The following is a 27,184-nucleotide window of genomic DNA, read 5'->3' on the forward strand; positions in this document are numbered from 1 at the left end:
CTTTTCTTATATAGGCTCCTATTATCCTCCCACCCCCTGTCCCAGTTTTTCACATTTGCTGTCTGGTCACCCTCCCTGGGTGTGCCTACTTATGCTGTCCCAACTGCAGCATAGACATATCCTATGTTTCTTTTGTTTCTATTTCCCTCACTATAGGCTGACTATATATATATATATATATACATACACCAGAGATTGCAAGCATGATTATTCTTTTTGAAATACAAGGTAAGTTAGAATCCCCAAAAAGCATTTACTTTACATTAATAGTATCTACAAGCTGTCATTTAAAATAGATTAATGGAAAATAATTAAATGGTGCCTAAATACTAACAAATATTAAGTAAAGGTACTTATTTTATCCAACCAAAGTGATGGCACCAAATTCAACCCTGATGTAACTCCAATGTCTTAAGAAACAAAACTATTTTGAATGAAAGCTTTATTGTTCATATTGTCAAATCCAATATGGCAGAAGCTGAGAAAGTACCGTATGGTCAGACTCTTCCTTCCCTCCATTTCACTCTCCCAAAATATTAAGTTGAGTGTTATATTTTTAAAATCTTGTAAGTCTCAGGCCCACATGTGTGCTTAACTTTCAGCACATGAGTAGTCTCAAAAGAGACTACCTGGGTGCTTAAGGTTAACCAAATCAGTGTTTGCAGGATCAGGGTGTGAACAGCCAGCCATCTTTTATCAGATGGTAAGCTCCCTGAATGCACATTGAAAACTCATGTCCTCAGAAGTAGGTGAAATTCACCTCCCAAAAGTGACTGTTCACATTTGAAGCAGCTTTGTTGTGTGTGCCCTTTCATGGTGTCATTCCTGTTGATTTCAGTATGTAGAAAATATGCAAATTACTAGTTGAAATAATATGATGTGTTATTCTCCTGAACAGAGTGAACTCAAACTTCATCTTAAGTAGTTTTATTAAATTCTAGGCACAGCTTCTTTAATTATACCAGTTCCTGTAAATTTGTTCCAGGCCAAAAAAAAAAAAAAAAAGATGCTAAGTAGCTTCTAAAATTCCTATTTTACTGTCTGAGCAAGACTAATGAAAAATGTGAATATCACTTTCCACATAATTTAATGAAATCATTCATTAGTGAGAAATAACATTTGTGTTCCATATTAAATAAATCCTTTGTGCATGGAAAGTAACTCTCTTAATTTGCTTAAAATTGGTACCAATCTATTTAGCTTTACTGGCTGATTCCTGATTGTTATGCCGCTGGCATTTTCAAAAGAAAATTAGTTTAAAATGTTACACAGTTACAAAGAGTGTGCTTAAGCAAGTGCTGAAGCAATATATGTCATTACTTAAGTCTTTCACTTAACATACTGCTTTTGTAACCCCCACAGCTGACCAAACAGGAATGTTATTTATAGGAGATGCACTAATACAGGTCAGTAAATTGTACATTTATTCCACACACATGCTTGTTTTAAGCATGTTTTAATGTTTATTTTTATTACATTATTTATATGTTACAAATCACTTTCTTTCTATGGTATATTCATTTTTAGGTTAATGGCATAAATGTAGAAAGTGCTTCCCATGAAGAAGTGGTAAGTTTTATGTAACTTTTATACTTTAATATCAGATGAAATATTTGAGGTGCATATAAAATAATGAAAATGATGGCATGTTGTGTACCCTGTACTCAGTATTGCCCTGAGCCTACATTTCCTTAATGGGAACTTGCCATTGACTTCAATCAGAACTGGATCTCACTCTATATTGCTACAAAATAAATACTGCACAAAAAAACTGCTTAAATCCATAAGAAAGAGATGCTGCAACACAGTCCAGATACCTGACATTATCTTTCTAATGCATGAAAAGTTTCTTCCATATAAACCATTCATAAGGCTACTACTCACCCTTGAAAATTGCATATAATACATTAAGATATCCATGTGCCTACACAAGAATAAACAGTTTTATTCTTTAAGACCTACTGCTGAAAATATGAAGACTATGCATTGTCAGTTAGTCTATGGTACAGTTGTAAATGTTGAAAAGATAATTTCCATATGCATTCACAATCTAGTATGATTACATTGAAAACATTTCTTATTCCCATATGTGATGGGATGCACCATTCACCACTGGGCTGGTGCCTCCTTCTGGTACTCTGGGGATTAGCTCGAGGCCAATGTCAATTCCTCCGTCTCTGTCATCCCCCTGCAGCCCCTTTTGCAGCCTCAGGAACCACAGTGTCCTCTTTGTGGCTCAGCCCTCTGGCTGTGAGACTATCTGTGTTTCCCCCTTCCGGGTGGATTTAGTTCCTTAATAGTCCTAGGCAGGCTTCCTGCTTATGACTTCAGTGCCATTCACCCAGTTGGCAGGGAACCCAGGCCTGATTACTTCTCTGGGTTCCAGCCCAGGGACCTTCAGCTCAGCAGTCTGGGCCTTCACTCTCTGGTCTCACTGCTCTCTCCCTGGGCTGCTTCCTACTAGTGGTTCCCCTCTTCTTCCTGGGCCTACCAGTTCCCAAAGTGTCCTCACTTTTCCCAAGGAGTGACTGCAGCTTGAAGTCCCTACTCACTTCTCCCTTACTCCTGGGAGTATCCACTTTTTCCCAGTAGCCCCTTCTGCTTTCAGCTCCTGGGCTTTATAGGACCCATTTATTCTTATCCAGCTGAGCCTCCTTAATTAGTTGCCTAATTGGTTAATTGGCCCATCTGGCCTGCATTAAATCCTGCAGGGTGAGTGTGGGGCAGAAACCCCATCACACCATGTGTAAGAAAAAGGTAGAAAATCTACCTACCATATTAGAGCCCTTCCAGCACTGAGAATATATTGAAATACCCATCTGATAGGTCTTGCAAAGCTCGCATTAATTTCAGTAGTACAGAATCAGGCACTGAAGTGGGTTCTATAAACAATCAGATTTCTAGCTTTAGCTGCTGACATTTGAAAATTGGGTCCTTCTGTGGGAAAAGGGCTTGATCTTTCAAGGTGCTGATCACTCTCCATTTCCACAGACTTCAGCAGGAGTAGAGTGGACTCAAGACTTTGTAGTAGTGCTCAGCACCTTGCAGGATTGATCCCTGTAAGGACTGAGGAGTAGAGAATATGTTTAAGCAACTAGACATTGCTATTTGCAGAATCAAGTAATTTTTCTGCTTAATCCCAAAGAAGCAGTATCTTGTTGAAAACATAGGGATATCTAATGTACAGAGTGAACAGTATCATGTGAAGCTGTGACTTGATGATAAGGCATTACATGACCTTTTATAACTTGCAGGCTTTCTGAGGCAGGGATCATTTCTGTAGTTGTATGTGTACAGTGCCTAGCACAATCGAGCACTGTTCTGTCATGAGGGCCTCTACATATTATGGGAATACAAATAAAAATAACATGTTAATAAACATGACATACTTAATAAGGATTATTCAGTCTTTCCATAAATGCCTTAGCTTGGATTTTGGATGTAAAGAATAAAATATTTGGAGTGGAGGGAATGGGAGGAATAGAGAAAGCATAGCTGATATACAGTAATTTAGAATTTCAGTTCCAGATATAAATCATGTGTAAGAGATTATCAGATGTGCAGACAGATCATTTGTTTGTTGCCAAATAAAGTATGTAAGGGTTAGTCCAAGGTGGAGAGGATTGTTCCATTTTAGTCCAGCAAGATTCCTAAGTAAAAGTGAAAGATTGTTTTGAACTGGGAATGTAGAAAATAAAATATAAATAAATAAATAAATAAATAAAGTCTGATACATACATACTTGCTTTTCCTTTTTTCTGCTGAAGACAACTAATTTTTGGGAGGCCCTAATTCCAATGATTTTTGTATCGGTTTTTATGAGTCTTAAAGTGAATGGAACTATGATAGAACAATGTACTACCTCTAGTTAAAACAACGAGGAGTCCTTGTGGCACCTTAGAGACTAACAAATTTATTTGGGCATAAGCTTTCATGGGCTAGAACCCACTTCATCAGATGCATGAAGTGAAAAATACAGGAGAAGGTATAAATACATGATAGGATGAGGGTTGCTTTACCAAGTGTGAGGTCAGTCTAACAACAGGATACCAAGGAGGAAAAATAACTTTTGAAGTGGTAAGAGAGTGGCCCATTACAGACAATTGACAAGAAGGTGTCTTCTTGTCTGATACCTCTAGTTAGAACATTTATTTTGATAATATTCATCTGGGGTATTCAAAAAGGGACTGTCTGCCAGTGACTTAAATTCTGAGGAGGAATATGATTTCTCATGAGTAGATCAGAAAGATTACCTGATATTGTTATGCCCATGTATTTGATTGAGCATTTGGTTTACTTAAAAGAAAAATTATCAAAAGAGGTTTTCTTTATTGTTTTATAGAACTGAGATGGCAAGAGAATCCGTCTTATCATAATTGAATGGAAGTTTCTCTTTGGGGAAAAACAAATTCTTTTATCTCTGCTTCATTGAAAAGGGTATTCTTTTTTTAAATGAATTGTGGTTGCATTCTTATGAGGAAAACACTATAAAACACGGAATTATCCTTTTACTATAGAACACATTACTCTTTTATGTAATTCCTGTCATATACTTGTAAGTGCTTAGATACCATGGTGATAGGCACCTTAGAAATATCTCAGACAGCTGGATAATTGGGCAAATGTCATTAAAGCCATTACCACTGGAAATCACACATCAGAGACTAGAAAACTGATAAGCAAAGAGTTACTACTTTTATTTGCAGAAAACTTTACCATCAAACTGAATAAAGTATTGCCTAAAACAATAAACTGTAATAGATCCAGACAAGCAATGGGCAATGATACTACTTTTGCCTTATTTGGCATATATCATGATTATTGGGCCAAATCTTGAGAGGTGTTGAGCACAGGCACTCTCATTGTTATCAATAAGAGTGAAGAATGCTCAGCTCCCCTAAGGATTTGTTCCATTGTTATTGCCATTATTAAATTTAAAGCACACCACCATAATGTTTACTGACTCTCTAAGCTAATAGTGTTTGCTATAGCACATTTGATTGATCAGCCTGATTGAAAATGAACCAGATCAATTTAATCTTGCATACAAATTACATACAGCACTTCTCTGGAACCCAACCCAACACAGTAGTGATTAAAAGTTCTCACCAGCTGACAGCTGTTTATTGGCTATGTGGAAATGAATATGGTAGCCTAAACCTAGTTCCTGGTGGACACGTTTTCACATCTCAAAAAACACCCCTACAGCTGGCACTAATGGCACTAACTTTTGATGGTCTCATCAAGAAGATGAAGGACTGAATGGGCAAAGAGACTGAATCTCCCCTTTCTTATGTAGATATGATCCTAGGTCAGGGTTAAAATACTGTTATGTAACCTCATGGTTATTTCCTGATGGATAAGCCTAGTCAGGCCAAATCCCCAAAGTAATGACACAGGCACAGTAAGAGGTAGAACCACAACCATTTATTATTGGCAGAGCTCCTGTTTTGGACATCATCAGCAGGACAAGTTCCCTTTCTCCTGATGGAGAAAGCATACCCGTACACTGAACTTCTTCACAGAATTACTTTCCACCAGCTGGGAGGAGCCACACTCCTTCAGGGCTGTTTCAGGAAATCCCAAGAAATATTCATTCAACCAGCCATCACAGTACCTCGGTTACATTGCATTGGTGAGGAAGATTGGAGAAATGCTGCTGCTGTGTGTGGTATATCTAGGAACTCTGTGTAATCAATATGTGATACCTAATAAGAAACCTAAACAAAACATAGAGAAAAATTCTAAACAATATAGCCAAAAGCTCCAGAGAAGAAAGAGCTTTTTACTCCTTCTGTTGATGAAAAGAGACAAGTGCTGATATAGAGTTTTATTTGCCTACACCGCACCTTAATAAAGCTGAATCATTAAGCTAGGTTAAGTGGTGGTTCTTCAAGGTGGAGCTGGTCAAGCATCTCCCTTGGGACTGGAGATAGACCTGCAAATTGGACAACTGTATGTCACTGAGGCAAATCATGAGTAGGATTGGTGCATGGATGATGTGGTGCAGTCATGGGATTCTCAGCTTTGGGACATTCTCACCAGTGGGTAGGAAGGGAGTTAGGTGGACTACTGCCAAATAGCTGGAAGGGTGTTGTTATTCTCTTTGTGTGTATATATAATTTGGTTGCTGTGTTTTCCCACATTTATGAATGTGTTCCCTTCCCCCTAACAAAGATTTACTTGTTTGTAAACAGACTCGGAATGCTTGCAAGTGGGGAAGTTCTGGCTGTTAAGGACACCCAGAATGGGTTTGTTTAATTTTCCTAGGTTCCTGGGAGGGGTCTTGAGTCAGTTCATATATTTGTAAAGAGGAACACTAGATGCATTGAACCCAGCCCTCACTGCTGCTCTTAACCACCTGGCAGAAGGTTTACACAATACATTCATAATCTCACTTTTATTCTGATCACTTACTGCCTGCTACAATATAACAAGGACCTAAGCCGCTTGGGGACAGTGGCCACTGAAACACAGCACATGGTGTAGAATCTAATTAGTTGTAAACTTTGAAAATAGTTTGCAAGCATTCCCTTTGTATCTTTCAGAATGTCAGGGCAACTTTCAAGTCCTACAGAGACCTTAGAGAGTTTTTTCCTTGTTATTAATTTTCACCATTTCAGAATAATTGCTAGTCCAATCACCAGCTAGGGAGGAGCTATGGCCAGCTGCAGATTGTTAAATTATCTCTCTTTTTTAAGCTGAAGGTTTCCTGTATATGTTCATTTGTAGTTTAGTGACAGGTGTTCAGTTTGGATAAATGTGTAATTGAACACTAATTTCAGATCTAAGCAAAGGGCCATCAGCAGCAGCAATGGGTGAGGAGGCTGGGAGAACAGGGCCTTTTTGGCCTCTGAAGCACAACTGGAGCCCTTGGGATCCTACCTCAGGATGACTGATGCTGGCAGCACCTCCGTAAGTGGCCTCCTATGTGACCACCAGCACTTCCAGGGGTAGAATTTAAAAGCTCCCAGCTCCCATGAACATCCAGCTGGAGCTCCCGTAGCAATGGCAACAATAATGCAGCTTCACAGCAAACTGCCTTTCCTGTTCTCTTCTACTCCTAATAGCAGAGCTTGCCTTTCTCTACATCAAAACTTTTAGGGCATGTCTATACTGCCCCACAGTTGGGACTACAGGGTTCCAAATAGCAGTGTGCACCAAAGTGCTGTGCTGTAACTCCCCCATGTGGACACTGCAGGTGTGAATTAAAAGATTCCTGTTTTGCAGTGCCCTTAGTCTTCTGGTCCCTGGGTGCTGGTGTTAATGGTCTTTTCTCTTGTTATCCATTTGTCCTTTGCCACCTGATAACTTGTCTTGTCAGTTCTACCTTACCATATTGTCTGTTCTGATTCTTCTGCACCTTACTTCCCCCATTTTTCCTAGTCTCAACACCTCCCCAAGGGTACATCCTTCTCACCACTTTTCTTGCCATTATCCTTTTCTTCTACCTTCCCATTCACTGCCACTGCTCCATAGGCACCTTACAACCAGATAAAAGTACTGAAATATGCAGAGGGAATCTTCAGGTTACCAGTAAAGCTGCTTTGTGTTGGTAGACAAAGACAAATTGGCTACAGTGGGGGCCAGGAGTGGCTCTGTATGTTCGTTCCTGTCTTAGGCCCTGAGTCAAGCAAGCATCCTTATTCAGAGCAACACTTATGCAAGTGCTTCAATCCCATCAAAGTAAATGGGAGTTAAGTATTTTCTTGGATCAAGGCCTTAGAATATATGAAGTGGAGTTGGCTTTTACAGGAATGCACTCTGAGATTTACTATGTCTTTAATTATTTTATCTGGATCACAAACATTTTGGGTAGCTTAAAATACACCAAACAAAAAAGAAACAATTCCAGGGAAGATTGGAAGTTCCACTGTAAACTTGGCGTAATCTGTGCATTGAGACTATGTATGTTTTCATTTTCACACTAGCAGAAGACACAGGTCTGGCTCATCAAATCATGACAGCCTTCAAAACACCATGGATATAGGTAAAAGATTGGATGTATTCCAAGTGAGTTTACAATTGCTGCAGATAAGAAGTTTGGAAATTTCAGTTCAAGAATGTTGATGACTGAAAGAAAAATTGAAAACATGGAGATGAAGATTGATGGAAATGATACTTGTATAATAAATAGTACAAGAGACTCTGAAGTACTGAAAATAATTGAATATCCTTGAAAAAAAGCTTATTTTTTAGAAATATGATTGGTGGGGATTCAAAGAGGTGAAGACGGGAAACGGAGGTACAGTTTTTGTTTGATTGAGCTGGTGAAGGATTATTTTGCCTCCACAATAGCTAATCAGATCCTCACCTTATATAGTACAAACAGAACACACTTCCTCTGATAAACAGCATTCTAAACCTGGAATTGTCTCTTTCACAGTTCAAGACCCTTATTTTACCCTCTCATCAGTCTTTTTCTTCCTTGGCATTGGAAGTCATTTATGTTTATTAAAACAAGGAGTGGATATGTATTGTTTCCTCCTTTAATACTTTATTTGAAAGCCTATGTCTGTAACACACATTTTTCTTCAATGCTAATTTCCTACAAAAAGCAAAATTAAATCCCCTTGAAGTCAATGGAGAGATTCCTATTGACTTCAGTGGAGCTTGGCCAGGCCTTTTGATACCACATAAGTAATGTTTGTCAGTGTCTTCCTTTCATCTCAGAGCTCCCTGCCTTGTCACCCTTTGTCACTTGACAGATTTGAAAGTGTGTCACATTCACTATACTGTTTTCTGTAGTACTACATTGGATGAAGCTAGTATGTTACAGAGGTCTGGGGAAGATGGGGAAGGCTAGGTTTACATGACAATTTTAAAGAATTGCTTTAACAAGACTCTTATTTGTTTACATTTAGTTTTAGACTATTGTCAGATCATTGTTGGCAAGGATCATGTCCATGCAAAGAATTCCATATCTTAGAAAAGTCTGTAGTATATCAAACTATGCTGTGCCACCACCATTTACTCACAGCCCACATATCGTGGAATGTAGTCAGAAGTTGTATATGTATGGACATATAGTGATGTGATGTATTTAATGTAGCTGGTCAAATAATTTCTTGTTCATTTTTCCCATTGAATTCATGACTTAATTTCTCCATTATGTGACCAGATCTAATATTAAAGATACAATAATGTGGTAACCGCTGACAGAGGACTCTCTTTAAAAATGACTTGTAACAGGGTATAATGGACTTTTAAGATCAGAGGGGAAGTTTCAGGGTGAAACTAACCCATTTCAGTCATTCTGCAATAAAGACCCAGAGAATGACAGAGGCAGATGCTGTGGGCATGTCTTCACTGCAGACATACTTCGGGCTCTTTCCTGGGTTTTAGCCCAAATCTCCCTACTGTCTACACACACAAATCTTTTACTCAGGTCTTAGTTAATATCTGGAAAATTCCTAGACAACTGTTCTTTTTAGGTCCTGGGATCAGGGGCCTTGTAGTGTAGGGCAGGGTAGGGCAGAGCACTATGTCTCTGCCAAACAGGGCAAGTTCTATAAATCAGGGCAGCATATTATCTCCCTTCTTTGTCATAGGAAGGGAAACACTGGTAAAAAGAAGACTGGCTGCTAACCTCTCCCAGGCCAGGGAGAATGAGACTGAATTTAACTGACTATGCCTCCCAATTGTGGAGTAGCACTGCCAAACTCCCCACCCACGGAGGAATGCCTAGGGAGAAAGGGATGTTTGATAGTGAAGACTTTTGTTTTATGTATTTGAGAGGTTTTGCTGCCAGTCCTGGTAGTGCTGAGTGGAGATAAGGGCCAGCTTGATGAAGACAGTAATGACTGTTGAGTTGGTGATATAGAATACTCAGCATTTACTGCTCCAGGTACACCAGATAAACATGGTACATTTCAGTACTTAAAAGGAGATAGCGTGGCATCATAATTGCTGTGTAACTGTAAAAGCTGAAATGCTGTGTCAGTCTATGTAAAATTTCTGCATGTACTAGGAAGGCAACCATTCTCCTCTTGATATGTGTTTATAATTTTCATTAGTATTAATTTTTCTAGGAATGTGTTAACTGTGTTGGAAAATATGGGCCTCAAACCCCAGTTTTTCTCTCAAATTAAACTGAAATCTACAGCACAAGCAGAACTGGGTGAGCACTTCATGTGTGATTCCTATCAGAGATGTTCTAGACCGGGAACCTTGTATCCAATCCCCTTCAAGTGTCTTAAGATTTTGGTATTTCAGATAAAAACTTGATCTTGTACCCAGAACACCAGTACTGTTGAGTTTTGCAAAACAAAAGCTCAGCTCTCTTGACCCATCTTTAGTCTTTATTCTGTTTGACTATCTTGGGACCAATCCTGACATCCTTATTCTGTTTTTGTTGTTTTGTTTTTAACTCAGCCCATACATGGGCAAAGTCCCCATTGATACCAGTTTTAGTTGAGAGGAAAAATGAATAAGGGCTTCAGGGTTTGGTATCTTAAGCCAGAAACATCAAGAATTTGAAAAAAGAAATGGGAGGCAGGACACCTGATATTCCATTATTACTTTATATTAAATGGAAAAGTGATAAACATTTTGTCTTTTCTATGTTTTCAATTTTTGGCATATTATTGTGTTGATGAACGCAGTGCTCCCTTAAGCCTTGTTTTGCTCAGTGCCTAGTTTTGATTTTACAGGATATCCCAAAGTAGAACATCTGAAATCACTCTACTGTAATTGTGTCATACAAATCTACAGGCATTTGTTCTTTTTGGTTGGTGTTCATAAGATCTGTCTGTCAATATTGCTTAGGAAATTTGTATCTTTCTCTAGTACTGCAATAGCTAAAATGAAATGTGACATGTCAAACTTCTGTGAACAAGAGTAGGTTCTGGAATACTATCGTACTGGACAGTGAATGGTAAAAACATTAATCTTACCTTAGCATTAAAATGTGAACTATTTTTGGAAGCCACATGAAAAGTGACAGCTGACTCTGCTGGTCTCAGATAATCTCTCTACCTGGTTTGCTAAGTATGACTGCTGGAGCAAATTCAGAATTTCACACTTAAGAGAACTGTTCTGTTGGGCTTACAGAGATTTCTGGTTTTAAAATTAAAAATGACACTCAAAATTGTTACAGGCCTGTATTCTGTACCTCAGTGACTTCGCTGGAACTCAAATTCAGAGATTTTATAGAGATTGCTAATTTGCTGAAACCCAACTAAATCGGGGTGGGGGGAGCCACAATCCTGCAAATGCCTATGGACATGCTTAAATTTTAAGGACATGAACAGTCCTATTGAAGTCAAATAGCTATGGTTTATCTTTTGACCAAATAAGGTTAACCTTGGTACATAAAAATGCACTTTAATCCCCAATAGTGATAAACAATATGTACAGAAGTAATATAATATGTAACATGTAGAGACTAAACAATTCTATTACATAAAATAGAAAAGACAGGAATGAGCATCTAGGATAGAAAAAGCAGACCAATAGCTGTTCTTATAACAGGCTATTATATACTATACAGAATAACTGTTTTTCCTTTATGTAGTAAAGCTATACTTTAATTATTTCATTTATGTAGTGACCTAAGTTCAAATTTGGGGCCCAGATCCTGAAAACACGTATGCATGTTTCTTAACTTTAGGTACAGACTAGGCCCATTGAAGTGCCTCAATAAAACGGAAATAAACGTTGACAAGAGGAAGGACAATAGTCAGTGTAACTAGTCACAGATCTGCAAGGCACCAGCCTGTCAAATACAAAATTGTGAGGCCTGTGTTCAAGAAAGAAACTCTTTATGATGTCAAGTTTCAGAGTAACAGCCGTGTTAGTCTGTATCCACAAAAAGAAGAACAGGAGTACTTGTGGCACCTTAGAGACTAACAAATTTATTAGAGCATAAGCTTTATGCTCTAATAAATTTGTTAGTCTCTAAGGTGCCACAAGTACTCCTGTTCTTCTTTTTATGATGTCAGTCTCATGAGTTATTTCCCTGTTTCTGATCTTCCATTTGGAGGTAAATTACTGAGAAAATTAAAGCAAGACAATTCTGGCAATATCTTGAAGCCTCAGATCTTTTAAGCCCCCTTCAGTCTGGTTTTAGAGCTGGTTATGTATAGAGTATAGAGACCCTGTTTACTTTATGTTACTTTATGATAATCTCATAACAAAAATCAGTGGTGAAATCTTGGCACTGTTGAAGTCAGTAGCAAAATTCCCATTGACTACTGTGGAAAGTCTCTATATGTTGGTTCTTTTAGGTCTGTCATCTGTCTTTGATCACACTGGTTATTAAGGTGTTGTTGACCTGTCTGGCAGGGGTGGATGAAGTCACATTTGAATGAGGACTGTGACAGAGTGCTAGTTGTAGTACTCTGGTCACAGAGGTTGCTGCAACACAGAGAAATCTGCAGGCTTAATTGGAGCGATCAACTGTTTCTAGTGGGGGTCACTGACAATTGGTGGTAATTGCTGGGCTAATGAGACAGTCATCTCAGAAACTGGGAGGACATGTAATTGGGAGGGACAGGAAGCAGGAGGAAGCTCAGAATGTGAACTGGATGGAGGAAAGAAGCTGTGTAGAAGGTGCCACCTGTTGAGAAAGTAGGAAAGGGATGAAAGGGATGAAAATCTGGCCCAATGTCTCCAATGAAAATTTTGTCACTAACTTCAGTGGGACCAGGATTTCGCCCCAGGTGTCTAAATGACTATTGAAAAGGATAAGTCAGATTATGATAATGTTAAGAACAGCTCTTTAAATGTGAAATATTCAAGTCTCAGTTTCTCTTAAGCATTTTAATGTATTTGTTGTTCCAGGAACAACTACTATTTAGGCTCTGAAAAGTTCATTTTCTTAATATTATCTTGGCAGTTCTCACTGAGCTATTTTCTGTCCTTTGTTACTGCCTGTTTCAGTCAAGAAAAAGTGCTTTTAGCCTGTGAGTTATGTGAGAAGTGCAGATCTGTACTCATCTGTTAAACTGAGTACAGATAGCTAGAAAGAGGCTGTGAGCATCTAAGGCCCAAGTAGGAATGGAAATAAATGAACAAACCCTTTTTTCAATTTATTAATGGGTTTAGATCAGATGCTTTTTCCCAGTTAAGATTTATGCTTTTATAACATGCACTCCCATGAATCTTAGAAGATTAGCTGCTGCTCTGTATGTGGGCACTAACGGAATGGTAGATTTTTAAAAAGTTGCATGCCATGTATGGAATACATCAGAGTGCAGTACTGAGTCCTTGATGTTCATAGCTTTCCTCAACTATAGGTCACATACCTTATTGACTGTTATAGTACTTTTATCATGATATGGTTGTCACAGTGGGACAACAGCCCTTCCTCATCACTGTTTTGCATCTTGCTGGGGACAAATAGATAACAAAAATATAGTTTTTTCAGGTGCCTAGCTGCCATATTAGGCATTCTGGGGTTCAGCATACCAGATCACACAACAAATAGCAGATTAGAATGCCACTTAAAAAATAAGACCAAATATTGTAGATAGAAATCTAAACAATACATGCCATGTGCCTAATGCCCTCAGAAATAAAGTTACTTTAATCTCACACATGATCTTGAGGCTTCTAACAATATGCTTTATTGTGAATTGAACTATACAAGCCCCAAGGTCCCAGCAGATCAACATCAGACTTGTGTAAAATTTATGCTTTGTTTTGCACAATTTTAGATTTCTTGCCATTTCATTTTGTATGATTTTGCCCCTCTAAAATTTGCTTTGTATAGTGGTGAAAGCATTCAGAACCTTCAGACCCTCCCTGACATCCCCCCAAACATTAGCTTATGCCTTTCCTGGGTACAAAAGCTTTCTTCTACTCAAAAACATTACATAATTTCTCTAAATTCTTCATGGAAACAGACCCATTTCCGAGCTCATACCAAGTACAAGTTGAAGTAGTTCTACAATTCAGTACCTGTCAGGGGTCCAGTGGGGGCTTTGGTGGCAGAGGGGTGTGGCCTCATGGGGCCAAAGGAGTGGGTTAACCCTTGGCAATGCGGGATTGATATATCCTGTCATAGTACTGTTATTTCACATGCATCTATTTCACAAACATTTAATTCCCTTGATCAGAAGAGCAGCAAGGAGTTTGGTATTACTAGCCCTTACAATGTGCCTGCATAATCTTTGAGCACAAAAGCAGAATTACTATAATTAAAACTGATAGACAAATTAACTTCTTGTACTGGAAAATTCTGAAATCTAGGTCTCTCCCCCTAACTTTCAGCAATTTCAGTAATGAAGTGATGAAAGAACTACAATTGTAATGAAATAGTTTACTGCTCACATGTACCTTTTGGTAGACAGATTGCCTGTTTTCCACCTACTGTCCAGCTCCTTTATTATAGAAAGCCCTTCCCTTTTTGCTCTCCTTCCAGCCAAGGGGCCTAGCATGAGGCGGAATTCTGCTCTATGTTGTTAAGAAGTTTGAGCTTTAGAATAGAAACTAGTGTACCACCATGGACTGATTTGTATGTGTACTCGTGTGTTGAATCATTCAAGTAAGGAAAGTCAGTTCATAGGCTTTTGATGTCAGGCTCATTTTGGTTACAATGGTGGAACTCAATCACTTTACACCCTATACATCCCCTGAATAGGGAAGGAAAAAATAAGATATGTAAAGGGCTACTTCCACATAAGACAAGCTTAGTAGTGGGGTACTATATATTGACAATAGGTGAGATGTATAGCATGAAACTCCCTTTTGGATCATTGTATATTCTATAGTCCGTATAGGAATTATTTCTAAAACAAAGGACCTGCTTCATTTCTGAAGGCCATTTACTTTAATGGGAGTTGAGCCTAAGTAAGGAGTAATTAAGGACTGCAGAATAGGGTTCAGAGCTATGGGTAATATTTAGGAAAGCATGTCTTTTCACTAGATGGAAATGGATTTAGGAGCCTGACTCTACCCTTGCACCTGCCTGTGGTGTAGACACAAAATATACTCACAGAACATAAATTATTTATACACCTGAGACAGCGAACAAGCTGATGGATTGAATCAAACTGATGAAACAGACCAGAAAATCAAATCCAGTTGAATTGCATTCTGGACATTTTTTATCTACCTGACACAGGTAAATTATTATTATTGACCTTACCCAGCCATAATCAGCACATCAGAGGAATATATGCTAATTATTGAGAAAAGTACAATGTGGTGTATTCTGGGAATCACAAGGGGGGGTTTCAAAACCAAAAGATTGGATAAAGATGCAAGCAGGATTCCATGCATAGTGAACAGATAAAAAGGTGCCAAAGGAAATATTTGACTAACAAAGTAAATAAAATACATCATGCCAGCGCATGATGGATAAATCTTGGCCAAGATGGGTACATAACTTCAAGAGATGAAGTTTGGCCCTGGGGCTAGCGTACTAGCCAGGGACTTGGGAGACTAGGATTCAGTCCCCTCTTCTGTCACAAGCTTCCTGTGTGACCTTGGCTTCTCTGTTCTCCATCTCTAAAATGGGAGAGAACAGTCCTTCCCTACATCATTGGGGTGTTGGGAGGATAAATGCATTTAAGATTGTGAAGCGTTTAGATAGCTCCTATCACAGTAGTATGTTATACTTTATTCATAGAATAGTCTGCTATATATTGCCATATACTTTAGGAATGCACTCAGTATTTTAAAATAAATCCTGTAAACCCACATATTGTTTTTTTTTCTCAATCCAAAGGCTACTGAAGTCAATGGGAGTCTTTCTTTTGTCTTCAACAGTCTTTGGATCCAAGCCCTCTATCTACACTTCAACTGAGTATGTAGATACCAGAAACAGTTGTAGTATGTGATTTTTGTGAGTCATATTTTAACAGGTCCCACACCCACATCTTCCACAACCCCTCATGCTATAAGAACTTTTTGGTTAAAAGTTAAATAGTTTCCTATATGTCAGTTATTCATCAGTTTTATCCTCTGAAATTCATGAATCACATGCCTGAAAATGATTAACATCTGTGGAAACTTTGTGAAAAAGAATAGTTCCTTGACTTCATGGTTTTCATATAAAACCCTGCAATCCAGCTTTCCTGTACTGTGTTCTTTTAAAAAAGGAAGTGTAAATACGACACAAGGAGTCTTGCTTGTTCCAGACATTATTAGCTGTCAATCCACTCTAACGTGATTCGAATATTCAGCACTATATCCAAGAATTCTAAAATGAAAGGGAAATACAAGGAGGATGATCCTCTTGAACCCTTTCAGATATATTATTATTAATTGTTTGCTTTGTGTTAACACCAAGAGGCTCCAATCAGGATTGAGGTCCCATTTTGCTAGGCTCAGTAGGGATATAGAAATCAGTAAGTGGATTTACACTGGTATAAAATCAATCGTAAGAGAGAGGAAAAAATTAGGCCCAAGGCCTTTAATCTTTCTCCAAGTTATAATTATAATGTGTAATAATGGGGTGAGCAGCAACTAAAGATTTGTCATTAACTATATGCTGAGCAAGAAATTGTATCTATGCAGAAAAAAATCACTGTTGATAAGATATTCAAGATAGGGCTATGGCTGTTGGGTTGCCATATTTTTCCCCCATCTCTATGGATGCTGGATTTTAAAAGTTTTCATTTCATGTTGTCTTATTTCTTACGTATTTTGTAAACATTTTAAATTTGGAATTTAAAGAAAGAACAGGATCATAAAGTCAACGTCAACTCCTACAGGGCATGATTTTGCACTGAAATCAATGACATATGAAGGCACTTAGTATCTTGCAGGCTCAAATCCATGATATTTATATCAATGATACCAGTTACTCTGTCTCTAGCTCTCCAGGTGGGCAAGGTGGGTAATCTCCTTAGTGGGAAAAAACATGTTATTTTCTGGTCAACTTGTTATTTGGAGATACTGGTCTCTGGAGATACTAACCCCTCCTTGGCCAGGCATGTATGCTGCAGAACAAAAGGTGCAGGACTGGAGAAGTGTATAATGAGGATACTGAAATGGCCTCCAAAATAGCAACAGCTTATAAACCAGTAAATGCAGCACAAGAACTGATGCCTCTGATAACATCACAAGCTTCTAGTTTAGTTTAACACTCAGCAGCACAAGACATCCAGCATTGATTATTGACTATCGTTCAGCCAGAATTGTTTTCATTGTCATTTCATGCTGTAGCTAATCGAATGAAGGTGAAGGTTTTCAGGCTCTCTCTATTTAGAGACAGTTCCCATCAGATATAATCCTTTCACTAGCAGTTGGTAGGTGTGTTATGAATACAAACACTCACAAGAAAATTGGAACAATAATGGCTACAAAAAGATCGTATCAAGACCTGCATTTAATCTCTTTAGATCAGTTTAGGTTGATCAGAGTTTCTATTTTCTTTCACACTAACATAGTCATTTAACTGTCACTTAGGAAGGTTTCTATTATACCTGAAGAATACGAATAATCTAGTGAACCCCTGGGTACTGGATGCTCCAATTTATATACATTTAAATAAGCTGAAATCAGTAACAAAATTTTTTCTTGTTTACAAAAGGCCATTTCCCCCCCTGTAGATAAACACAGAACTCCCATCAACTTCAGTGGGAGCTCTACCTATGGATCTGAGGGGAGAATGGCAATTAGATACTGTTGTTCATGTGTGTTCAAAGTAACTAAATATATTAGAAGTTTTCTAGTTAGGAAGTCTGCCTTGTTTCCTGGTGATTTTGTCCATATTTACCGTAATTATGCTAAATTGTGTGTATTTGTGACATGTCAACAAAATGCTCTTTTCTTTACAAGTAGTGTATTGGAACATCTAATGGATATAATATATTGCTTAATTCACAAATAACTTCCTATGAGGCTTTTAGATCTGGCTCACTTAAGGCACCATTGATATGAGGTGAAAGTGACCTAACACCTTAGCTTATCCCACAAAGATAAGTCATGCTGGTGTTCTGAAGGCCCTGGAGTTTCTGAAGCATGGCAAAATTATAGTCCCATGGATGGGTGCTTCAGGCTACATTTGATAGCTAGCTGTGAGCAATTAAAAAAAAATTCCATTGCTTCATAAAGGAACTGAAATGGGCTTAGATTTTATTTGCCTATCCAGCATATATGGATGGTTCTTTCTTCACACAGAAATTTGTGCAAGTATAAATTCATAGTGGAACACAATAATGTGTAGGTTCAACACTAAACTTAGACAGCAGCTTGAAAAGTCACAGAATACCTGTTTGTTCTATCTGTATGTTGCTCCTGATGGTGAGAACAGTGAAAAGCAGCATTATTTATTTAAATGAAATAAGAGAGTCTTGTGGCTGAAGAAGGTAAAGTGCATTTTAAAATATTTAAGGGCAGAAATGGAAGGAAAGAGCTATTGAAGAGAATTTAGTTCCTTTAATTTAAATCTGTGAACAACCCAATACTTTTTTATTTTGATAATGTGGTAGGGGGAATTATTCTAAGTGATAAACGGGATAAATATATTTATTAGCTATTTCTTGTAGTTTAGCACAGTTTATTTAAATGTAGCAGCTGCATAGATTCTTACTAATCTGGCAGTAATATATGTAGCAATGGCTGATGTAGAGTGGTTCATGCTAGAGCTATTCTGCCATAGATCCAGGTCAAAAACCTGTTTTGCAGGAACTATTAGGAACCAAAGCTGGGCTTGCCTTTTGTATCAAATTTGCATGAGTAGGTTGAACAGGAGGAAAAGTGTCAGGTCACAGGGGGCAACTGGGTGTATCCAGGCCAGGTACTCCACCTCCCACATCCATACGTTGTGTTCTGTGCAGCTAATCCAGTCAAGTCAACAATTTACTCTAGCCTCCGAGCAGAGAGGTAATCCTGGAGTGAGCTGTCTTGATGAAGACTAGCTGCCTAGAATTTTTCTCCAGTGGTTTTCTATGATTGGATTTGTGTGTCATGTGCAAGGGAATTGACTACTCCAGCTACCAGAATGATTTTCCTACCTTCCCCCCACACCTCTCTGACACAAGCGCTAGGCAGCTGTACATTTGGTTTCTGGCCTTATTGATTGATACCACTTATAAACCTTATACTCCTATAATACTATCCTACTTAAACCTATCCATCACACATTAATTATAATTAACCACAACAATAAATCTCTCTATTAAATTATTAAATAATTGGCTACAGGCTGATTCAGAGTGCAGAGAACTCTGCTTTATTGCATTGCTTACTTGTAGTGGTAGGCAATAATGCAAGTGCTATTTTTAGTTAAGGACATTGTATGGGGCCCATAGCGCATTTCTGAATAGTCTGTATTAGTTCCTACTGAACATGGAGGGAAAAAATAACTTTCTGAGTATTCCATTTTGTTAAAAAGATTAAATTAAACTAATATAGAAGTTATTTATTCTCAGTATGGTTTATCTTTCTGCTTTTAAACTGTATAAGGGCTTGTCTTCACTACCCACCTGGATCGGCGGGTAGAAATCGATCTCTCGGGGATCGAATTATCGCGTCTCGTCGGGATGCGACAATCGATCCCCGAATCGACGCGCGTACTCCACCAGCACAGGTAGGAGTAAGCGCCATCGACGGGGGAGCCACGGCGGTCGATTTGCCACCGTCCTCACAGCAGGGTAAGTTGGCTCAGATACGTCGAATTCAGCTACGCTATTTGCGTAGCTGAATTTGCGTATCTTAAATTGATCCCCGTCCCCCTCAGTGTAGACCTAGCCTAATTGCTGCTAGCCCTTCCCATGGTTAGAGTCACACATTGCTTCTGAAAGTAATTAATTTCCCTTTAGACCCTGTTGTTAACAGCATCTTTACTGAAGTCACAATTCTCTGCTGATTTATAGCCAAAAATAAATGGAACTTTTACATGTCAGAGGCTAATCAGATCAATGATTAGTCAGCACTAGAGGACTTTATATTTTAAAAGCTGACACAGAGAGGAGAGATCTTTACCATTACCTAAGGATGATATCAGAACAGCAGAGTGTTGTATCATTATCTTTTTCTGTCTTGTCTCTTTAGACTGTAAACTCTTTGGAACAGAGACTGCCTCTGTTTGCACAGTGCCAGGCATAATGAGGTCTTTGAGGCTATATTAAAATAAATAACCTAATACACAATCAAAGTAGGAATTCTAATATAATCAGTTGAGCCAGATCACCGGCAATAAATAAGTCAGGTCTGAGGCTATCTGGCTTTATTTCATGGAGTGCAGAATGTGTGACTATTTACTTTGTGGCATATATGTGTCTACTTTTCAAGCAACCTATGGCCTTCAGAGGCCATATTAAAGCATGGCACTATTGAAATGAAAGAGCAGAGAGGTGGAATTATTTGTAAAGGCAGAATATAAGGACCTCGTGGTTCACATCTACCACAAAACTGACTTCCCCAATCTACATCTCATACTAGGAGGAGACCAAGGTAGAACATGGAACACACCTTCTAACAGAGGTAGAGAAGATTGATCATTCCTTACACAATGAAGAGGTCCTTCCAAGAAATGTGGGTTACATGTGAAACATAGGCTGTGGTGAAAGGGGATTCAGTCTTTAGAAATATTCATGGATTGATATGTGATGACCACGTGACTTGCCAACTGCATTTGAAGGTGGTGACTTTCTTCAGACATCTAGACAAATTCCTAAGGATGGAGTCTGTGATACCAAAGAAGTAGGAGGGTGTAAAGGAGAGGTGCTGGAAGCTCAATTTAGATGATTATAGAGAGCCTCTGTGGTAGCTTTCTCTGAAATGATTCTGGTTCCATATACAGGACCAGCTACATTGGGGTCTCAGTGCATGGATGAGAAGATGGTGTAAAGAGACAGGGAGGTTCAGTCCAATATCTTAATAAATTACTCAACAGGTAAGTAAAATAAAAGGCATTTTAGTTGTTTACTGGCATATTAAGAGAGATTATTCAGAACAAAAAGACTTATTTGTGTATGGTCAGTTTTACAGCATGGAGATATTACTATTTGTTGACTACTACAATATGGAAGAAGTCAGAAAGCAGAAATATTTTCCTAAGCACAAACTGTCTTTTTAAGACATGCCTGACCATTGTGGGGAGTCTACTAACAAAGGTATCAAATCTAATGATGTTTTTTTGTGATATGACTCCCTGACCACTAGGTAATGGGTTGAAACTAACTCATTTCCCTCTGGGCATCAAGCAGCAGTCAGATGACAACACCTTTCTGGCATATTTTAATCTAGAATCATAGAATCATAGAATATCAGAGTTGGAAGGGACCTCAAGAGGTCATCTAGTCCAACCCCCTGCTCAAAGCAGGAAAAAGAACAGGAGTACTTGGACACATTTGAACAGTTAACATCTCTAAAAGGCTCTACGTACCACTGGTGATGGAGGACTAAATAACACAGGGTACCTATCTGCAACTGCTGACTATATATATGAACAGAATGTCATGCTATAGTAAATAGGAGTTTTACCAGACATTATACATACCATCAGCAGTTTTCAACTGTGTTATTGTGCCCATTATGAAAAGGCATATGTTTGTCTCCAGCTTAGTCCAGAAGTAAAATTGAAGGTTTGAGGGAGAATGAGAATATATTTGGCCATCAACAGAGAACATAATAGCCTACACTGTGCACATAATCTAGTGGGTTGATCAGATAAATTATAACATTTCTTAGCATAAGAGTTGGCCAAACTACATCTGTTGATGGTGCAAAACACAAAATCCACCAGCTGAACATGTGGAAGTGCAGCAGTGTTTTATAGACATTTAAATTAACATTATTAACTGCTAGCAGGCAACAGAGATACAAGGAGTCAGGTTCTCAGGTGCAGTACAGTCAATTTGCACTGACAGAATCTAGCCATAGAGCTAGTGTAATTGGTTCCACCAAGTTTCACTGCAGAGCAGCAGGATGTTCCAGTAGCAGAGAGCTGCTATACAGGCTCCTACACTAAATCCCACCTTCACTGTCACCACTGGATGTCTAGCCAGAGGAAAAAGGATATGGCCAGGTCTTCCTATGCCCTTGCAATTGTTGGCTGCCATTTCCACTCCTTGCAGCCTTTGGCAGCTGACATAACATAGAAAATCATTCAGGCTGCTCTAATTTACACAAGTGCTAGACCAATGCAAAACTAAATTTACTCACCTTTGCACCTCACCCCCACCCTTTAACATGGACTTCACGTTCCTTGTGTATAGCCAAGGATCTATTTGCCTAGTGCATTTGATTTACTTAATATTGATAAAAGTATTGAATTACCAGTGTTCCTTTAATAAATAACATTTAACAAAAGCTATTTATGCTGCCATTAGTAACCAACCCCGCCCCTTGCTGAGGTTTAGTATATGTGGATATGGAAATTTGACCCGATTAATAAAAAAAAAAAAAAAAAAAAAAAAAAAAAAGGATTTCTTTTTCTGTGGGATTGTGGTTTCCCTAGCTCTTCAGGCATGTGGTTATTTTAAGGTGCATTAGGCAGGGCTGATCAGATGGTATTTCATATTTATTATAGTAAAAGCAAATACTTTTTTATAACATTAGAATTTCAAAGTAGGGCACAAATATTAACTAAATCTTACAGCAACCCTGCGAGGTCCAGCATGTAAACAATAGATCCCCTTTATAGATAAGAGAAATTGAGACACAGCAAGGTTTTGAATTGCTCAAAGTCACATGCAAGTGGGTGACACCTTTGACTAAAGCTTCTGGGTTCCCTGCTCTTGCCACCAGACTATGTGGTATGGATCTTGGCTCCAGGCAGCGAGAACAGGAGGATGTAAAGTTGGGGGTGGGGGGGGGGAAATGTGATAGTTATTAAAAAAACAAAAAAGAAGCGGATGGATTTCATCCTGCAAGCCTATAACTCCATGGCATGGTTCACTGTTTTGGCTAATGATAGCAATGAAACAAGGGAAGTATTTGAATTTTACAAAAATCAGTCATCAGTTTTGTTTTTAAAAACTCTGCATTATTTTCCTCTTTGCAAATGTCCAGTGCTCTCTTGTGACAGCTTCAGACTAAAATAATCACCCACTCCCTATTTCTCAAATAACCATTGTTATTTACAGTAGTCTGATCCTGTTTCATCCTGGGGGGAAGGAGGGAGGGATTCAGCTGGAGCTGGTAGAGGTTATGATGTCATATGGGTCCCTCTCTGTGGCCTGATCTGGTCAGGACAGCCCTCAGGAGTGGGGTGATGAAGGTCTGTGGTCCCAGGAGATGGTGCGAGTGACAGGCATGATGGTGAAGCTTGCTACAGTAACCAATTTTTGTTACCCGTGGGGCTGAAGCCAGGAATGGAGCTGCAGGGCTGAAGCCCTGAGTTCTGGCGCCCCTCACGAGGCTGAAACTGGGAGCAGAGCCGCAGATCTAAAGCCCTGACCCCCCTCCCAGAGCCCTGGTACCTCAAGGGTCAGAAGCCCCTCCCCCACCTCACCCTGTGGCTGCAGCTCCAACTCCTCTGCCCCGAGAACATCTTGTTCAGAGTTACTGAACGTTTAAGAGTTATGAACAATCTCCATTTCCAAGGTATCTCTAAGTCTGAGGTTCTACTGTGTATTCCGTTGAGTATACCATCAACTTTTCTGATCATGTCAATTCTCGCGCAGGGTGTAGAAGACCTGGACCAACTTGTTATGTCTCAAAATTCTTGCCAGTTTCCGTAGAAGTGTATGATGACCTATTGTGTTGACCTGTCTGCTACTTATGACACTAACAGCCACTCTTTTTGCAAGTTTCAGAGCCAACTTTGATGTATTGAGATAGATTTGTAACTTGACCAGAGCATGAAAGCCCTGGGCAGAAACTGCTTTAGTTATCAAACAGCTGGTTTTCCATTGTTGGTGCTGTTCTACCCATTATAATCTGTTTGTATCGCTTGTAGGTTGAGCAGAGTAAGAGTATTGGTCAATATCTCTTTGCAGAATTAGGGTCTTTACATGGTTGAGTGGTGGCAACCATGTTAGCCTGTTTCCACAGCCTGGGTATCTGCATTGTCTCCATGCAAGAATTAAAAAAATCAAGTAGCCTCTTCTTTGCTGTCAATCTCAAAGTACAGTAATAGTTCACTATGTCCATTGAGTCTGGCTGTCTTTCCACATTTAAGTGTTTTCATGGCTATTGTCAACTCCTTAATGTTAAGGGACTCATTGCAGACTTCATTGTCTGTGAGAAGTGATTGAAGTTCCTGCATAATCTGTTTCATTTTGTGCTTTGCTTCGTGGACTGTTTTACCATTTAGAATAAATTGGGGTGCTACTTGGTTGGGAGAGACTGCACTGATACGCACTGATGGTTATCAGTCAACTCCCTCCAGCAGTTGCACTGCTCCTTTTGGATCTCTCTTATAAGCATTATCTCGAGCACAATGGTTTCTTCGCGGAAGGGATCCAAGTCAAACAATTTGACATATTTTTAATATTGTTCACTTATTTGTTCTGAAAGTCCGGGCATATATAGCATCCAGCATCTCCTAGAATTTGCTGTTGGGCAGTCTTCCACACCATGGAGAAAAACTCCCCATAGTGCATGTGTGTCCGAGTAATATGACAGATGGATCCATCCAATTCAGCTGTAAAGCCTTCCCAGTCAGCCTTTGTGAAGTTGAATCTCAGTGGGTACTTTGTTTTCTTGGGTCGTACTGCAGCCTCTGTGGTCACGTGCACTGGTCAATGTTGTGATTTTTAGGACTGTTGCCATGACTTCCTTTCTGAACTTTCAGAGATGACAAAGACGAGGTCAGGATTGTTCCTCTTGTTCCATTGTGCACTTTGGAAAGTATATTTATCCTGGAAATCATAGAGCAAACTCAAGTTGTTTGTTGCTTCTTGCTTTTCAGCTATTTCACCATTATTGTCATTGTTGGAATATCCCCAGAGGGTGTTGACTGTTGAAGTCGCCTATGTCAAGATATGGTGTGTTTGTTTGTTTTTTCTTGCAGAGGAAAGTCAGTTGGCCATGCTAACTCTTCATGTGGTTTTTAAAGGGAAACCACTGCTATTTGTTTGAATTCAATAAGTTCCATTGTACCATGGTGTTTCACAACAGTGTTTTTCACCAGTCTTTTGTTGCATACATGTATTGTGCTACTATAGGCGTTTCTTTTGACGTTCACAGCAATATGCATGCCAGGTATGTTTGGTGTGGTTGTCTCTCTCTTTGTGTGTCTCTTGCAGGCACTTTTCTGCCAGACAGAGCATCAGACTTCTCTGCAGATATTGAAAATGATGATTTTAGGTGCTGTCTTGGACTGAGGCCCCGAAAGGGGCCATTTATGTCAATGTTTGCCTATATCTCCTATTGTGGTCTCAGTCCATTTTGTCAGAATTGGTTTCTCCCATGGTTAGTTGCAATGCTGGATTAACAGAGAGTATGACATGAACATATCTGACAAAGAAGAGAAGATGTTGTGGATACCTTGCACCTTCACAACTCCCTGACTGACTTTCTGCAGACATGAACCCTTTCCGTGGGTCTGCACTGCCTTCCAAAGAATCTGATTGAATTTGTCTCTTTAATTCTGAGATATACAAGTCATGTCGAAGTCCATATATATGAAAGGAACATATAAGGAATTTCACATATTTTTCTGTTATATAATGACTAAGGGACTAAATTATATCAGTTGGTTTAAAATATTGAAACTTTCTTAATTAGGTACAATATTTTAACTAGAATAATGTAATGAATTGTTTTTAACTTTAAAAGACACCCTAATAAGACGTTTCTCCAAATTATACCCTCTTGGTTAATGAGTCAAAATTTCAGATATTCCATCTTTGGAGAGCGGCAAGATCTTAATTTACTCTTTCTAGTTTAGAAATGTATTTTTCAAATTTAAAAGCATTGGATGTTGCTTTGAAGGCTTTATTAACATGCAGATTAGCATAAATAGCACAAAGTGATTAGTTGATATGAATGGCCTCGAAAGAGTACATCAATTCATTTCAAATCCTAATGTGTATATTAATGGAGTTCAGGAAGCCACATTCATCATCCTGTGACTGATTAAAAAAAGCAAAAACTGACTCATTTCAACATATACAAGACTTTACCAACTGTTTCCTCAACCTTTATCATGAGCATTTTTCATCACAGACTGCTTTATGTACGCACTGTTTATGACTGCCTGGTTGCAAAGCTAAAATAGATTGTTGTAACAATGTGAATCGGAGGGTTGAGTAATGGCCTATAAAATGAATCCTGTGCATTTTTTAGAGGTCATCCAATTTATCAATGATGTTCTTCAAAACAGAACTTGCTCATATCCCAAATTTTGCTAAAATTAAACATTAATCAAATTATACGTATAGTACATTAGGAGGAAAGATGGTATAGTAAATAGAACACTGAAAGGGGGCCTAGGAGATCTGGATTCAGGTCCCTGATCAATCAGAGATCCTGGGTGACTTCAGGTAAGTCACTTAATCTACCCTGTGCCTCAGTTTCTGTAAAATGAAGCATAATACTTCCCTACCTCACAGGGCTGTTGTGAGGATAAAATGCATTAATTACTGTGATACACTTAGATAAGTGATGAAGGCTACATAGGAATCTAGAGTGTAAGACAGGGTTTGTTAAAAGTAAAAGCCAAGACATCATTTATTGTAGGGCCCCATGAGTTTCCCATCTCTTCATTCAAAGTAGCTGATCTAAAGCTACAAGGCACATTACTAATTTTTCAATGTAAAGTGTTACTTGAGATCACTCACTTTTCTTTCTGCTCAGACTTACGTGCGGGGAGGATGGATTAATATTGACTTTCCATTTACCGAAGATCTGAGCTGCCCTACTTTTTTTTCTTTTTTTTTCTTTTGTGACCTGAATGGAAAGTACTTCTTTGCCAGTACTGGATTTATCTTTCAAAACAATTCTGTAAAGGCATGGCAGAATGGGTCAGGCACTGACCTGTACATATTGTACTGTTGTAAAGAGAAAAAAATCTTGGTTTTGATAGATTTGCAGAAAGGTCAAAATGGGGTTTTAAGAATTATTAAATCAGTGTTAATTAAAAATGAATTGGTCATCCAGTTACTGAGGAATTTGAAAAATACTAAAAAATAATGTGAAAGCTTACAGTGAACAAAGATGCTTTATAAATCCAACCTAAATGAGCTTATGCACTCCCAAAGTACGCTTTCTCCACCTCCTTTTTACTCATTTCAGCTGAAGGTTCAAATTCAGTTATTTATACCAACTGAAGTTTCTAAAATGTGTGCAGATATGTAATAGGCTGCACATAAAACAATCAGTTATTTGAACTATTCAG

At 38.7% G+C, this 27,184-nt stretch overlaps 1 protein-coding gene across 5 annotated transcripts in view; it reads left to right on the forward strand.

The window, feature by feature from the left end:
• SNTG2 (syntrophin gamma 2) overlaps positions 1-27,184 on the forward strand; it is a 461,693-nt gene that overhangs the window by 265,576 nt on the left and 168,933 nt on the right. For all 5 annotated transcript variants that reach the window (XM_054024597.1, XM_054024598.1, XM_054024601.1 and 2 more), the window contains 2 exons: positions 1,363-1,406; positions 1,528-1,569. In XM_054024597.1, coding sequence (XP_053880572.1) covers positions 1,363-1,406; positions 1,528-1,569 — 86 coding nt within the window. The remainder of the gene's footprint in view (positions 1-1,362; positions 1,407-1,527; positions 1,570-27,184) is intronic.

Source organism: Malaclemys terrapin, chromosome 3 (genome assembly GCF_027887155.1).
Source record: "Malaclemys terrapin pileata isolate rMalTer1 chromosome 3, rMalTer1.hap1, whole genome shotgun sequence".
NCBI classification, from domain to species: Eukaryota; Metazoa; Chordata; order Testudines; family Emydidae; genus Malaclemys; species Malaclemys terrapin.